Source organism: Acytostelium subglobosum (genome assembly GCF_000787575.1).
Source record: "Acytostelium subglobosum LB1 DNA, scaffold: scaffold4, whole genome shotgun sequence".
In the NCBI taxonomy this organism is placed as follows: Eukaryota; Evosea; class Eumycetozoa; order Acytosteliales; family Acytosteliaceae; genus Acytostelium; species Acytostelium subglobosum.
In genome coordinates, this window is record NW_012236528.1 from 1,011,481 (window position 1) to 1,027,360 (window position 15,880).

Below are 15,880 nucleotides of genomic sequence, written 5' to 3' on the forward strand. Positions count from 1 at the left end.
AAACTATCAATCTATATATCTCTCCATCTTGGTTTATTTATATAAGTGTATCATCGTTCATTCATTCATTCATTTCAAACATGAATGAGTCAACAACGACCAATAGTCCAGCAAAGAAGAAGGTAAACACTTTGAGCAAGTTGTTTAACAAATCGTCTTTGTCAAAGGATGGCAATGGATCATCTTGGACGACAGGTTCCAACAGTACACCTTCATCTCCAAGAAATACTTTATCATCATCACAAACGCACACCCATGGCTCTCCAATGGCCATGCAATCTACACCATTAACAGCAACAACAGCAGCAACAGGAGTGGCAGTAGCATCTCTCCATTCACCATCAATGCCAAATCTTTCACAACTCACATCTTCACTCACAACGCCAAATCCAACGCCAACTCCAACGCCAACTCAAACAACTACAACCCAAACTCCAACGCAACCACCTACGCCCACATCATCATCCCCAACTACAACGACAGCATCACCATCCTTGTTTAATATATTCCAACCGAGGTCTCCTAGCCGCTCCAACTCTTCTCACAACATTAAGTCCGCTTCTTCTGGTCAATCCTCATCGACCGCCAGTTCCGAGCATGACATGGCCACTTCATCAACGCCACCTCAATCACCACCAATGTAAGTTTGATTGATCGATTATACATGATTGATTAATTCGTCCATTGGACATCCCAATCTAACATCAACAAACTCAGACACCGAGTAGCATCACCCGCCATCAAAGAGAGGGAAAAGAGAATGAGTATTATACCAAAGTCCTTTAGGAAGAGCCATCGACCAAGTCATTCAAACAATGAAGAACTTGGCATTGTGGACACTGATCACAGTCCACCTCGTTCGTCCAATGTCCAACTGGGCCAGACCACACCGTTGACAGGTATCCAAACAACGCCAAGTAATATTGAGTTGAGAGCCAGTCTGGATCCTGTGGCCATGTCAACATCTTCTCCAGACTCTGAGCGCAGACACAAGCGTAACAGTCTGTTCTCACGTCTACTCAGTCGATCTGGTCGCAAGGATCAACCACCAGTTGATGATGATACCAATGGCGTTGTTGAGCAACTAACAAGCCAAGAGTCACCAAGTGGATCACCTCAACTACACTCACGTTCAAGGTCCATGGGGAATGTGTCCAAGATCACTATCAATCATCAAGCGCCAACAACCATGAACACTGTCACCAATCACTCCTCATCATCAACCTCATCATCCTACTCCTCATCATCCAGCCCAGACACTGAACAGTCATTACGCCAACAACTCCATGAAACCAACTCCCAACTCTTACAAGCCAACACACAACTCTTTGACTATCGCCAAAAGGAGGCAGCATGGCAGAGTGAGCGGGAGACACTACTTCTCCAGATCCAGAGCCTAACACAACAACAACAACCCTCTATTTCCAACTCCAATTCAAACTCTGATGATGATGAACAAGAGATGACGACGACAACGACTCACAAAGACAGCACGTACACGGACTCATCAGTGGCAGCATTGCTGGAGCTAAACTTTATCAATCAAATGTCACAATCATCATCCAACTATTCACTGTCAGCGACAATCTCGACACCTGACCATTCACCATTCGTCGCCAATCGTAACGCACACAATCGTCGTAGCATGGCCATTCAAGAATCAATGCGCATCAACATTGCCGAGCCACCTTTTGAAAGACTGGTGATGGCACAACACAATCCATCATTGTCTCCACCACCACATCAACAACAACAACAACCACTATTGGACAATGTTGTGGTAGTATTGTCCAAGGACATTGAACAACAGGTGGAGCGTCCTGCTACTTTGGCCATCACTACAAGCCCTAAACCTGATGTTGCTATAGTTGCAGTTCAACAAACAACTCCAATCAGTGTACAGGACCAAGAGACGATACTACGCCAAGGCATACTCACAGACTGTCTTGAAAAGATACTTTACAAGTTGATCGAAGAGACTAGCGATGCCCTATTCAAGTCATTCTTTACATCCTACGAATATGTATTCACCGCGCCAAGTATACTGGATACAATGATTCAAGTGTATGTTGTTGCCAAGACAGTCACGCTCCCGACCAATCACTAACATGTCACTCCACATCACTCAACATTAAAGGTTCAAACTAGAGAGTCCACAATGTCAAATGAGAATATGTACAATTCTAAAGCATTGGCTAACAGATTGTTCAATACCATCATTATGTGACAACTCTTTTGTCCAGAGGATCCATGAGTTTATGGCTCATGCTCGTTCATTCGACACTGAATCATACAATCATAACATTATTGTAGAGTTGTGTGAGCAAGTAGAGAACATACTCAATGTCAAGGTTATGGAACGTGGCGGCAGTACGATTGTAGCCTCGGCACAACCCTACAAGTATCCAGGTGATATTGTTTGTAAACAATATGTTACCAAGAGGTCCAACTCCAAGATCAAGGCATTCCTCTCCACATCTCTAAAGTCCAGTATCACTGCATCAATCTTTACGCAGTACAACTCGACCTGCTCGCCACCTCTCTCTCCAACTCTACAATCCAAGGACGAGGCAATCAAACAACTAAAGGACATTGGACTTGGAGTTGGCTCACACTTGTTGTCCGTGACGACTGCGGACAATATTAGCCGTAGTGTTTCCAGTCCTGTTGCACCGGGTCGTGAGACAACACGTCCACGCAGTTCGACATGGAGCACTCCCGACATCTTCCTCTCAATCATGGATGCTCCATCCAAGGAGATTGCCAAGGCACTGACAGTTGTGGATTTCTCAATCTTTATGTGCATCGAGCCTCAAGAGCTGATGAATGGTGTATGTGGCAAGGCTGACCTAAAGGACTTGAGAGCATTCAACATATCCAAGATGATCACACGCTTCAATGACATTTCAATGAATGTCATCCAAACCGTACTCAATGAGGAGCGTCTCAAGGATCGCTGCAAGGTACTAGCCAAGTTGATCAAGATTGCCAAACATTTGCATGATCTACGCAATTACAACTCAATGATGGCTGTCTATGCTGGCATATCACATTCATCAATCTTGCGACTCAAGTGCACACACAAGATCCTGCCCAAGCACAATCAAAAGGCTCTGATGGACTTGAACAAACTGATGGACAATGAGGAGAACTTTAAGAACTATCGTACAGAGTTGAGGTCCATCACTGTACCCTGTATACCATATCTTGGTCTGGTATTGTCCGATATGATCTTTATCCAGGAGGGTAATCCAGATTATCTACCTGGTGAGGTGACAACAACAGTTGGTGGCAACGCGGTCTATACGTTCAACTATACCAAACTCAAGATGGTACATGGTGTAATCAAACAACTACAACAATATCAGAGGAATCACTATATGTTCAACGCAGACCCACGACTGGCATTGTTGTTGACACCAAACTATAATATCTTTAGTAACCGAAAGGTTAGCAACAACATTAGCATTGGCCAAGGTGACGGATCAACTGGCGCACAGAGCAAGGTTGGAGAGGACAAGTCAACCACGACGACAACAACTACACCACAAGTTGACCGATTGTTTAGGAGCTTCACAATGGAGGACTTGCCAACCAATGTCAATGACAATATCACATGGACCAAAAGAAGGAAGGACTACTCGGCACCATTCCATCATCAAACACAACTACTACTTGGTGGTTGTGCTTCACATCCCAACCTAGAAAGGTGCCACAGTGAGACCAACTTGGATATTTACAGGTCGATCCAGGAACAACAGACCAATGCACTGCTCGATTCGATTATCAAGTTTGATTCGTCAATTGGAACAGCCACTACTACAACGATGGCTACTATGACAACATCACGTTCGTCCACTGTTCAACAACAACCAATAGTTGTAGAGTCCAATGTGATCTACACTCCGCCTCCAGGTKGGCTCAATGTCTATCAGACATACCAAGCAACATGCCACAAATCAGTAGTCCGATCACATTTGATGAAGATGGCCATGTCACTGTTGGCAACAAGAAGAAGACACAGAGACACAAGAGTGTCAGTACAAACAACATCTTTGGTGTATTGTCTCCAAGTAGACAGGACAAGGATAAGGATAAGGACAAAGATCATCAGAGGAGGAGTTCATCAATTGATGATTCACCACAACTAAGAGGTGGTGTCAACAACTACAACAACTATAACATCTCACCACTTGTCCAATCGATATCATCACCGAGTGTATCACAGTTGGCCACGACGACAACGACGACCAGTTCCACATCCTCTCCAACATCGACATCATTGTTCAACAGACAACAGAGAAAGGGTAGTGATGGAGGTCAGCAGGCATGTCGTCCTCCACACTCCTTCCCACCAATGTCCGATGAAGGATTGTACCAACTATCAATGAGACTTGAGCCCAAAGGTGTCAAGTATCAAGACTTGCTTTGAACAAGCAGCAATAAATCTTGAAACTTGGTTTTCCAAGTAGAGTAGTTACAGTAACTTGTGTCGCTTTGTATTGATAAGTGATTTAATAAGCTGTTTATCTTGCACCTAATCCAGTGGATGCTTCAATTGTGGACTCATATGCAGTTGTCTTGCTTTAGATCGTGCTTCCTGCTTAAACTGCGATAGGTGAGGCCTTCCTTTGCGGCAATACGTGATATTTGAGCCGTTGAAATGTTTGTTTCGTATCTCTCTTCAAGTTTGGCTTTCAACTCCTCCAGACTGATTACCTCTTTCCTGACCAAAGCTCTAATGATCCTCCTCCTAAGTCTTCGAGAAAACTTTGAAGGGCGTCCCGATTTGACGCGGTCCTTGAAGTCTCCTCGCTCTCCGTGTCGCTGAATAGTCCTGCTCACTGTTGATCGGGAAACATCAAACATCTTTGATATTAAATTCTTTGAATATCCTCTCGTCTTGGCTGCAACTATTCTTGCTCTCTCTGCTTCTGTTAATGACATGATTGATAGTTATCTACATAAATAATATTATATCTCCTTCCAACTTAATGTTTGATGTTTGAACACATTCATTCATTTCCATTGCATAAATAATGGACATGTTCATTACTTCAACTAAAAAACTGTTTGTTTGATTGGGATAAATTAAATCCTTTTTTGGAAAGATACTTATAAATGGAAATGTTGCAATAAAAGGTTACTACTATATTTGGAAGTGAACCAGAACATAGTCCCAAATTGGTATGAGATAACACAATAGTACCTGTTCGATGAGGGGGTGTCCATAACATATGAAATATACTGTATTCTTTTCATTAACAATATTTACTTGACCATCCACCATATTAATTTTAACAACAAAGTAGTATTTTTATTTTTACTGAGCTAACTGGGCTGGAATTTGGAAATTGTATCCTAATTTTACTGAATTGGGTAAAAAAGGCCGTTTTTTTCTCCCTAAAGGTGGACTACGAAGTATTTCCAAATTCCAGCCCAGTTAGCTCAGTCGGTAGAGCGCGAGGCTTTTAACCTCGTGGTCGGGGGTTCGAGCCCCCCATTGGGCGAAGTCCTTTTTGATCAAGGATTTGTGTAACATGAGGAACTTCCAGAGTAAAGGACTAACCATTCCCGCCTCTTCAATGACGCCCATTTATTTGCAATATAATAAACCTCCACAGAGTCGAATGATTCGTTTTCCAAAGTGTTTTGATGTCGCTTCGCGCATCAATCACTTCATTCGTTCATTCATAGACAGTGGGTCTTCAATTACTAACTGTCATACTCTCAAGGTATGTCCTCTTGTTACACCAATCAATCATYATATATATAAATAAATAAGTTTATATRRATTCGTTCATTCATAGACAGTGGGTCTTCAATTACTAACTGTCATACTCTCAAGTGAACGTTCAATAATATTAAGAGTACATCTCTTTATATTAAATTTGGTAGAAAAAAAAACAACCTTATTCTTCCTTACATGGTTTACTCCGATAGCCCTCACAAATCAACAGAAATAGCCCGTACCTTCAATGAGTACCATTTAATAATGCTTCAATTAATAAACTATCCTTGTATAAAGTTTAAAAAAATACATGGAACTACAACACACTCAATATCTCGTTCGGTAAGGTAACTCCAACACCCCATACCTCCACCTCATTGGTATCATTGTCCAACTTATGTTGAAGATCATTGCCAATCACCAATTCGGCTCAAAGAACCAACAATGCTCCAATAAATGATACCCAATACACAAAATAAAAAAAACTAAACAAACTTTCTTCCTTAAAAACCATCCAACGAATGTAGTTCAACAATCACCATATTCTTGTCAGCTAGTCTAATTAGACAAAGATAACTACTTTATCTATTATTACACTTCCTGTACCACTTCCTTGGTTGTCCCTCAGCAAAGACGCCAGACATAAATCAAGTTATTGAATAAATTAAAGAACTGGGTTTTGTCAAGAAAATTCAACAACCAGATGTTCACCTAAACAACATTTGTTTCGGGCAACTCTCGTGTCAAGTTCTTTTATTATCATTATTATTATTATTATACAATACATAGATAAAGGATAACATGTCATTGTTCACAGCATCAAGGAAACCAAAGCAGATTAGAAAAAAGACAACATCCTCTTCCTCCTCCTCCTTTGATAATGATGATGATAAAGTTGTCAACTCAAACAACAACAACAACAATGATATTGATAATGTAGTCGAAACCCAACCAATGATTATTGAACCAATCATTCAATCAACCAACAATCAACAACTCAACAATGACGACGACGACGAATCACAAAGAAAAAGAGCACAGAGAACAAAGGTCGCACAGAGGCAGCAGCAGTCATCTGGAAAGAAGAAGGTTGCAACTACAACAACTTTACTCAGCTTTGGTGAGGATCATGATGATAATGATGACAATGATATCACATCAACAACAAGTACAACAACAACAACAACAACACCTGTCTACTCATTGGAGAACAAGACCCTTGGTACTATAAAGAGGAATGATTTCTCAATCACATCTACTGCAACTACGTACTCTACACACATGCCATCATCTGGTGAATACACCAAAGAGAGATTGAACATTTTAAAGAAGGAGCAAACTGCTGCATCTGCTGCAGCAGCTGCTGCAACATCATCATCAACAACGACGAATGGTGATATTGATGATACAATGATCATTGACATTGATAGAATGGATGATGATCAAGATGGTGTTGGTGGTGGATCAATAATACCAACAAGAGAACAGATCAAGGCGGCATTGGACAAAAGAAGACGTCTACAAGAGGGCAGTAGAGATGGTGACGACAACGACCAACACTCAAATGGATTCATTCCACTATCATCCTCGTCAACAACTACTCACAGTACAAAGAATGGAGACAGCAACAGCAGCAGTAACAAGATATCATTTGGTGATCCTGGAAAGGATAGTAACAAACTCAACAAGATTGATGATAGTCAATACTCAAAGAATGTTATCATTGGTGGATCACGTAGCACTATGAACAATGATGATGATGAAGAGGAGGAAGAAGAGGACGAGGAGTTGACACGTTGGCAATTTGAACAGATCAAGAAAGGTGGAGGAATCAAGGAGAGTGTTACATTGGACTCTCAGATTAGAAAGCATCAACAAGACCTCCTAAACACTCCACCTCCTCAACAACAACAATCAATTGTAAACATCATCAACAAGGACATTGACATTGGTGGCAATGGTGGCGTATCATTCATTGAATCATTATGCAAGGATATGGAACTATCACTGGATCGTCTATCCGATGTATACAATTCACATCGCTCAGAACTCTCGCGTGTCGAACATGCATTACAGTTGGCCCAAGAACAGACTACAACGTTAGAGTCAAGACAACATGTCAATGATGATGAACTATCATACTTTACAGAGTTTGAGACGTACATTAAGAACATGACTGATTGTTTGGAGGAGAAGGTGCCACTTATCGAGTCGTACGAGGAGAGATTGATGGAGTTGGAACGAGATCATTCCGCTGCACTAAGGAAACAGATCAATGATTATATACATGATTTGGAGAGTCAGATTGACTTTGGTCAACAACAGCAACAACAACAACAGGACATGCAAGTTGATGAGTTTGGTAGAGATAGATCATACTTTGAAACTGCATCAAGAGAGAAACGAATGGCACATGTTAGAGAAAAGAGAATGGCAAAGAAGGAATCTAGAATGGATGAACAAGTCAATGGATCAGAAGATGATGATGAACAAGAGTTATATGACAGTGACGAGGAATCATATTATATGAACGAGAGAAACAAGGCATTGTCATTGATCAGACAGGTACTTGATGATGTGGACGAAGAGTACAGTACAATCAGTATGGTCAGAGACAAGTTTCAACATTGGAAGATCAAAGACTATAGATCATACAAGAGAATCAACATTGGATATATTATACCCTACATCTTTGCACCATTCCTAAGATTACAACTCATTGATTGGAATCCATTGAAATCAGTCAACTTTGACACTCTTCAATGGTACACTGATCTAATGGATTATGGTATTGTACCAGTAAGTATACATAATAGATATCAAATGATCGATCCATCATACTTACTCATTCAATCACCCAATCACATTTTTTAGAATTTAACATTGGACCAAGATGACCCTGATCCAGACTTGATACCAAAGCTTGTGATTAAGGTGATCATTCCAAAGGTGGAATATTATATCACCTACATCTGGAATCCATTATCTCAAGAGTAAGTAGCAACAAACTCATTCAATCATCCAACTTTAATCAATCAACTAACCAGATTACCAAACCATTCTAGACAAAGTAAACATCTCAAAGAAACGATCGATGAGATACATGTGTATGTGGAGAACAAGGAGGAGTTACAAGCACTCTATACTCAGATCTATGTGTCGTTAAAGAATAGTTCTGATGTCATCACAATTCCAATCACTGATAAGGATAGTGATGATATTAAGGAGTTCACAACGATGATGTTCACTAGATGCATTCGTTTGGTCAAAGCAGTATCTGTATGGTCTGGCAAATTGGACAATGCCCTCTTTACACAATTACTACTGGATGATATTATCAATCGCAAGTTGTTACCATATCTTGGACTAGTGGCCATGAACAATCCAGACAAGTCACTCAACTTGTGGTCACAGCTTGTTCAAGCCATGGAGTCGATACAACTCAACAACAACAATGCTGCATCCAAGTTGAACAATGCCATCCACATGTTGAAAGAGTTGCGAAACATGTCGTTCAACAATGACAAGAACAAACAATTACAATGCGAGAATCTGGCCAATCAATTGTTGATAAAAGTTGGACAACAACATTAAATATATATATCGTTTATTGCAAACGTGCTACATGCACTGTTCTGCTCTACACTACTACATACTGTGATCATCATCAATAATATCTATCTGTACTTCTATTATTTGGACTTGGATTGAACTTTGATGGACTCGAATACATGTCTCGATATTGATTGATCAATATATCACTGTTCTTGAGTATTTCAGCTGGTGATGAGGAGTTGTGTGATGTGCCATGAGCGGCCGCTTGCAATGGAGAGGCTTGTTGTGAGAGAATGTTCATTGCCACACTGCCAGGTCGGGCCATCTCTGTGCTCTTCTTGACCTCCACCTCGATGTTGCCCTCTCGTTGATACTCGTGCATCGCCTTGTAAAAGTCAAAGGAATGCTTCTCCAAGTAAAAGACGGCCTGCTCCTGATCGTTACATCCAGTCATCTTTAGGAATCGACCAATTACTCGCTTCCTCATCGTCTCCTCCATGTCCTTGTTGTTGTAAATGTCCTCCTTTAGTTGGGGGGTTTGGTTCTTCTTCTTTGGTATGACTAGCACCGACCTGTCGTGGATTGCCGTGGAGAATAGCTTGTTTGTTTGCTTGAGCTCCTCGACGGTGCAGTTGTAGCGCAGTGAGATGCCCTGCAGCGTGTCCTTCTCAGAGACCACATGATTGAAAGAGTCGCCCTCGTTGTTGTGCTCATTGATTCTCGTCAGCTCGCCCATATTCTTTAGGTTGTACGGGTCGGTCTCGATGAAGCTGTGGTATAGGTTCTGTTTCAATTGTGATCTGGGCGACGATGACAATGGTGATGACACATTGCCAGTGCTCACTGATAATGGAGACTGAGAAGCAGCTGCTGCACTACTACTGCCAGCTCTATTTCCATCGCTACTTCTAATTGCATTAAAGAACTCATCGTCGTCATCAAAGTTGATCAACTTTTGTTGTGATTGTTGTTGTTGTTGTTGGTGTTGTTGGTGTTGATCATAACTACTGCTATAACCATAACTATTGTTTAGACTGTTTGACCCACTACCCTGCTGTTGGTGTTGGGTCAACGTCTGTCTTGGTGAATTATTATAAGATCCATATGATGTTGGTATATTGTTGAAAGAGCTGTAACTATTATTGTTACTATTGTTATTGCTATTGTTGTTGTTGTTGATATAGTTGTTGAGACTACCACTACTTGTATTATGTAATTGTGGTTGTTGATTGATAGATGTTGTTCTATTCAATGTATTATTATTATTATTATTATTATTAAAGTTGTTTATGAACATATCAACACTATTATCTTTGTTATGTTGTTGTACATTGTTGCTGTTGCTCCCTTCATTCTTCTTTGTGTATCCCAAAAGGATATCATCATCAAACATTGACATCATTCTTAAGTAAAGTGTAATGTTATTAGTATATATATCTTTGTTAAAAGTAGTAGTGTCGTATCTTTTGAATGAATGCCTTTGCTCTATGCGTAGGAGTATCCACAATTGTCCCAATCTTGGAAGGAAAAATAAACTAAAAAGAAGATTCTTCGTATCAAATATCTGAGCTGGTGTGTGTTTGTGTGTTTATCTGTTGCGGTTGTGTGTATGTATCTTGTTTTGAATGAAGTATCAACAACAACACTGCATTGCTAGCAATGAATAAATACACAGAGAGACAAAGACAGGAGAGATAGATTATAACATGTGAGTTTATTTAAAATTGACATGTTGGTGGGATTACATACATAAGACAGGACAGGCTTGTGTCACATGTGAGTGTATGAATGGAACCCCCTTTCCAGACTGTCCACATTGTTGGATGTCACTCACACACACCATGACAGAACGGATACGGAGACATTCTGACACCACCTTCTTGGAAGTCTAGGATTAGGTCGGTCCAATTGTATAACAGCAAATATTGATTGATTGATTGATTGATTGAGTTGATTGTGTCGATCTATTAATTAGATGGGGGCTTGGTGCTGTTGGTGAATGAATGATCGATTGATTGATTGATGTTAAGTCCAAACAATCAATACAAAGAGTTCCATCTCTTCTTGACCAATGTCTTTTTCAACTTCTTCTCAATTGATGTCTCTGTCTTTTCTTTCCTCATGATAGCCTTCTCAATACCCTTGCTCTTCTTCTTCATATCCTTTGGTGACATCTTCTTCTTTTGTACCTTTGTTCTATATATTTACATGTTCACAAATCGATGGTATGTTAGTTTCATTTGATAGATTGAATGATCGCCAAGATTGAATGAATGAATGAATGAATGATCAGATCCATACCTATCAGTTGAAGCGAATGGGATGAACTCCTTGTCCTTCTTCTTCTCCTCTTGATCCAACTCTGGAACGTCACCAATGTCACCTACAACATCTTGTGGAATAGTATCCTCTGATTGATTGATTGATGATGTAAAGTTAGAACATAAGTTATATTCATTCATTCGTTCATATATCTCATTATCAACACAACACTTACTGCTCTTCTTTTGATTCTTTAGTTTCGCAGACATGACCTAATTGTTATTATTATTACTTTGATATAGTTTTGGGTTGTTGTTGTTATACTCTCAACTAAATGAACATGTTTCGTCTTTTGGTGTTTAGTCGTCTTCTCAAACATTAATTAATTCAATAAAATCAAAAATAAAGGTGTTGGACCTCATTCATTCTCCACAAATAATATTATTAACACATAGAACTACTGATCAAAGAGAAGTGTATACTGTTGTACCAACAACATTGAAGACTTGTTAGAACTCTACCATGGTATACGAGTCTTTAGGGAATCTGGTAACCCTTGACTTCAGGTCGTCCAGGTTGGCAAAGACCTTTTGATGTCGATGTGTGATGATGTCTTTGGCAATCTGGTCCCCGACACCAGGAAGCACCCTCAAGTTGGAGTATGGCTCGGTGTTGACATTGATTCGTTCGTTCATTGAGAAGATTGCTGCGCGTGCTGCAAAGGTGCGTCCGTAGTACTTGATAAAGTTGTCACGATGCACAACAAAGGAGTTGTTGAATGGAGGTTGGTTGAAGGCGATTTCATTGTCCTTTGGGTTGAGCTGACGGTAGAGCTCCTGGCGAAGTAGCTGATAGTCTGCGTTGAACACTTCAAAGTCCTCCCATAATACAGTGTAGGTTTGATCGTTGTACTTGGATGATAGCCTAGAGACTAAATTGGTCTTGTTGACATAGAACCAGAACATGATAGGGGAGCACAACAGTGTTGTCATGGTTGGTGATAGCCTGTCCAGATGACTCTATCGTCTCCCAATTCTGTTTGCGATCAGGGTTACCGGGAAGAAGTCTGTCAGTCCTTTCCACTTGGCCGCCGAGCACTGCGGTCTGAATGATGACATTGAGTAGTTCGTTTGGTAAGGATCGTCCACCATACTGCTCGCCTATTCTTTCCTAAACCAACGAGAACACTTGAGAGTAGTCTATTGTCTCCAATGTTGATTGTTCATAATTCTTTTTGCGCGCTTCGGTGATGGTTTCGTTGATGACTTTGAGGAGTAGCTCGACTGCACGGGGAAGACCACCCATATCAGAGAGTAACAGTCGGAACGGTCTTGAGTTTCGCCAGTTGTCCAATTTGAGACTGTCAATCATCTCCACAATTTCGTCGTCTGATAGCAATCCAATGGGCAAGGTATGAGGTGGGTAGGAAGACTTGAGTAAACAATCATTGATTGAGAGATGGAGCGTGCCACATAACAAGGGAACCAGGAATATATTGTTGGAGGGATAGGCAAGACAGCAATCGCACAAGGAATTGACCATGTTCTGGAAGTAACGAGGTTTTGTGGATTGATGCTCAATGGCACGGTTGCACTCATCAATACCGAGGAATATCGTAACTCGTTCTTTGCCAGAGTGAAGCTTGACTGCCCCAAGTGCTCCCATAATGCTGACCTGTTGCTGAGCTCCTACCAAAGAAAGAAAAGTTGACCAAAATGGTCCAGGAAAGAAGTATGTCTTGATCATACGGAGTGCCAATGCTGTATCGCCCGTGAAGTCCTGCTCCCAACCAATGATGCCACACCCATTGCCAAATGTTGTGAGGATAGTGATAAGGTAATGATCTTGGTACAGTTGGTGACCCAATGCTTTAGCGGCTTCTTGCATAAATCTGGTCTTTCCAATGCCAGGACAGCCAGCACAGAAGGGTACTGGGTGGTATTGTTTGTCTGTCTTGTGCCTTGCCTGAAACCTTCTATCTGTCAACTCTAGGAATGATCTCATTGTTTCCTGTCTTCCAACAAACGGCATCTGATCAGAGGGTGGATTCTGGTGTTGACTTGTGCAGTGACCAGTTTGATTGACCCATGATAGTATACCTGCTGCACTATTTGGGAGAGGTATTACTGTGATGTAAAGACTTTAGTTGACAACATTATTATTAATTATTCTATCTGTACAAATAGGATTTGATGTGTTAGACTAACTCTATTGAAAACTGGAATAATAATAAATAATAATTATAGAACCACCCAACCCACCAACAGCCATGTCTTGCTGTTCGACCATTCGAATGAGTGCATCTGCTAGTCGCAGATGGATTGGTACAAATAATCAAAGTATCAAACATGCTCGAGCATATCCATCTAATGCCAGTGACACTCAAGATGATGAAAATTGGACGCGTTGGACACAGAATGTGGAGACCTGCGCACGTCATATAATATCCATTCGAATGGTACTGCGATGATATCGCAGTTGTGAACAACATGTGCAATGTTGTAGCATTACTTTACTTTACTTCACACAAATGAGATAGGCAGACTCCAATCCAATGAGCTCGCCCTTTGCAAGCAAAGCGTCAACATACTCTGCAACCTATATGATGTTGTTGCGGGAATGAATGGAAGTGTATGAGTAAGATGATGCATGACATACTCATTACCAAGCTTGTGTGATCATACCTTTTGCTTCCACAAGTCACCCTTCTCTTGACCCAAACGGGCAATGGTGTCAGTAGTGTCTGGTCCAGCAAAGAACATATCAACGTACTCTTGTCCACTAAGTACCAGAGTGTTGAAGTACTATATGATCGTTGCGAGGTGAGTGAGTCAGTGATTGAGGGTGCCATGTTGGAGTAAGAGATACATCTAACTTACAGTGTAGGCAGCATAATACTTTGAGAAACCAGCCTCCTTGGCCATTGACTTTAACAACTCAATGTCATTGAGATGGAATGGAGTGCGGGGCGCTGGTGCGTCGGATGGTTGTGATGGTTGGCAAAAGCCCAACTCGTCGAGGACCTTCTTGATGATGGTAAAAGTGTTGGAGTTCTGTGGACGACCCCAGACACTGAACGTGGCAATGCCACCCTTCTCAAGAACACGGTAGCACTCGCTCAGCATCACGTTGGGGTTGAGCACCAGATGCAGACAGTAGTTGCTAAAGTAGCGATCGAATGCGCCGTCGGCGAATGGCAACTCCTCGGCGTTGGCCTGCAGCAGCTTGATGTGGCGCTGGGTGTCCTCGCCCGTCTCTTGTGGCACGTTGAGACGCGCCTTGGCCAGGGAGAGCATGTCGTGGGACAGGTCGATGGCGGTCAGATGGGTGTTGGGGTGCTTAGAGTCGAGGCAGAACTTGGTGCCAGAGCCAGCGCCACATGCAACCTCGAGGACTGCGCGAGGCACAGGCAAGTTACGGATGTTCAAACGCAAGTTGGCCACCAACACATGAGCGGTTGGCAGAGTCTGAGGCTCAAAGTTGTACTGGAAGGTTGAGCTGAACCTATCCCACTTTTTCTGGATCTCTTGTGTTGTTGTCATTATTTGTTTGTTGTTATATGTATGTATAAGTAGAAGAGTTGTGTCAATGCCAAAGTAGAGGATGTAAGTTTGACTTTAATGTGTTTGTTCAACAGATTGATTCAGAAATTTCCATTTAAGTTGGGGTGTTGTTTGACCTTTGCAGGTCCCAAGTGGGTCTCGCAGCCCCAACCCCTAATCCCAATCGATCGGTCTGTTCCATGGAACACTGTTCTGAATATACGTCACGTCGTCTTTAGAGGAGATGACAAACACATTTATAACAGATACTTGTTGCATGCTGCCCTACCCAATGATGATGATAATGATCACAAAGTGTACCACGAATGATCATTAGTACTTATCCAAACATGATGGATTGACATCATCATTGACGACGACAATAACGACGACGATGACTAAGACGATGACGACGACGACGACCAAGGATGTTGAACAACTCCGTAGAACATAGTGCAAAGTGATCATGGAAGTTGTTTACAACCCTTCCATTCAATGTTCATTCGATGTTCATTCATTTGGTTAGTGTTCCATCAATCATTCGTCTGATTTGTTTGATTGTTTGTTTGTTTTTAGAGTTTAAGTTATAGTAGTATGTTATGAAAAGGGATGTCAACACACAAGGTAAGTGCAGAGTTAAATAAGTATTAACAGTCACTCGTAAAGTGTTTTGTTTATCTCTTAGTTTATCTCGTCAATGGATTGGCGTGATGCCCTCCAACCAAGTAGTCACTAATTCCATTTATTACCATGCTTTTTTACGGCACGATAAGAGATGGTTCATTTCAAA

General features: G+C 41.3%; 7 protein-coding genes across 7 annotated transcripts; 2 read left to right on the plus strand and 5 right to left on the minus strand.

The window, feature by feature from the left end:
* Positions 1 to 602: 602 nt before the first annotated feature.
* On the plus strand, positions 603 to 4,432 carry SAMD00019534_025650 (hypothetical protein; the record flags this gene model as incomplete). Its single annotated transcript, XM_012901863.1, has 4 exons — positions 603 to 640; positions 718 to 2,064; positions 2,138 to 3,915; positions 3,987 to 4,432. 4 exons carry the CDS (start codon positions 603 to 605, stop codon positions 4,430 to 4,432), a joined length of 3,609 nt encoding a protein of 1,202 aa, XP_012757317.1.
* Positions 4,433 to 6,532: 2,100 nt separating this feature from the next.
* SAMD00019534_025660 (hypothetical protein) lies at positions 6,533 to 9,325 on the plus strand (the record flags this gene model as incomplete). The annotated part of the gene is made up of 3 exons (XM_012901864.1): positions 6,533 to 8,530; positions 8,606 to 8,724; positions 8,797 to 9,325. The coding sequence occupies 3 exons, from the start codon at positions 6,533 to 6,535 to the stop codon at positions 9,323 to 9,325; spliced, it is 2,646 nt and encodes an 881-aa protein (XP_012757318.1).
* Positions 9,326 to 9,398: 73 nt separating this feature from the next.
* On the minus strand, positions 9,399 to 10,685 carry SAMD00019534_025670 (hypothetical protein; the record flags this gene model as incomplete). Its single annotated transcript, XM_012901865.1, has 1 exon — positions 9,399 to 10,685. The coding sequence occupies one exon, from the start codon at positions 10,683 to 10,685 to the stop codon at positions 9,399 to 9,401; it is 1,287 nt and encodes a 428-aa protein (XP_012757319.1).
* Positions 10,686 to 11,325: 640 nt separating this feature from the next.
* On the minus strand, positions 11,326 to 11,817 carry SAMD00019534_025680 (hypothetical protein; the record flags this gene model as incomplete). Its single annotated transcript, XM_012901866.1, has 3 exons — positions 11,326 to 11,482; positions 11,588 to 11,696; positions 11,784 to 11,817. The coding sequence occupies 3 exons, from the start codon at positions 11,815 to 11,817 to the stop codon at positions 11,326 to 11,328; spliced, it is 300 nt and encodes a 99-aa protein (XP_012757320.1).
* Positions 11,818 to 12,057: 240 nt separating this feature from the next.
* Positions 12,058 to 12,540, minus strand: SAMD00019534_025690 (hypothetical protein; the record flags this gene model as incomplete). Its single annotated transcript, XM_012901867.1, has 1 exon — positions 12,058 to 12,540. The coding sequence occupies one exon, from the start codon at positions 12,538 to 12,540 to the stop codon at positions 12,058 to 12,060; it is 483 nt and encodes a 160-aa protein (XP_012757321.1).
* Positions 12,541 to 12,718: 178 nt separating this feature from the next.
* SAMD00019534_025700 (hypothetical protein) lies at positions 12,719 to 13,435 on the minus strand (the record flags this gene model as incomplete). Its single annotated transcript, XM_012901868.1, has 1 exon — positions 12,719 to 13,435. The coding sequence occupies one exon, from the start codon at positions 13,433 to 13,435 to the stop codon at positions 12,719 to 12,721; it is 717 nt and encodes a 238-aa protein (XP_012757322.1).
* Positions 13,436 to 14,065: 630 nt separating this feature from the next.
* On the minus strand, positions 14,066 to 15,090 carry SAMD00019534_025710 (hypothetical protein; the record flags this gene model as incomplete). The annotated part of the gene is made up of 3 exons (XM_012901869.1): positions 14,066 to 14,146; positions 14,233 to 14,352; positions 14,428 to 15,090. The coding sequence occupies 3 exons, from the start codon at positions 15,088 to 15,090 to the stop codon at positions 14,066 to 14,068; spliced, it is 864 nt and encodes a 287-aa protein (XP_012757323.1).
* Positions 15,091 to 15,880: the final 790 nt, after the last annotated feature.